The following is a 422-nucleotide window of genomic DNA, read 5'->3' as shown; positions in this document are numbered from 1 at the left end:
CGGGGCGGGGCCGTTAGGGGGGGACAGCCATGAGTGGCGGGGCCACATCGTTGCGGATCACCTCTGGGCGGGCATCCAGGCCCCGGTGCAGCTGGCTCAGGTCATAGTCCTGGGCAGGGGGAGAAAGACATGAGGAGATGATGCTCGAGGGATGGCTGCGGGCACCACCATGCTGAGACGTGCCGCTGGCTACCCCAGGGCAGGAACGACTGGGGGCACCACGGGCACCGGTGACCACAGGGACACACACTGGCAGACAGGGGCATCCACGGCAGCTTTGTGCACCCCATCATGGCTCGGGCAGCAAAGCCACCAACTGCCACAGGGAGGGTGACATAGGAACCCCACAGGCAGGGGCTGGCTTGGCACAAGAATACCACCTGGTCTTCCTATCCACCACACTCCTCATCATCGTGGTAAGC

General features: G+C 64.5%; 1 protein-coding gene across 1 annotated transcript in view; it reads right to left on the bottom strand.

Annotated features, from left to right (window-relative positions):
* LOC104291148 (transport and Golgi organization protein 6 homolog) overlaps nucleotides 1-422 on the bottom strand; it is a 33,391-nt gene that overhangs the window by 28,392 nt on the left and 4,577 nt on the right. Inside the window, 2 exon segments of the mRNA XM_009890348.1 lie at nucleotides 7-109; nucleotides 381-422. Coding sequence (XP_009888650.1) covers nucleotides 7-109; nucleotides 381-422 — 145 coding nt within the window.

This window comes from Charadrius vociferus, unplaced genomic scaffold (assembly GCF_000708025.1).
Source record: "Charadrius vociferus isolate BGI_N301 unplaced genomic scaffold, ASM70802v2 scaffold358, whole genome shotgun sequence".
Lineage (NCBI taxonomy): Eukaryota > Metazoa > Chordata > Aves > Charadriiformes > Charadriidae > Charadrius > Charadrius vociferus.
Note: the sequence above shows the minus strand (reverse complement) of the source record. Positions and strands in the feature narration are given on the sequence as shown.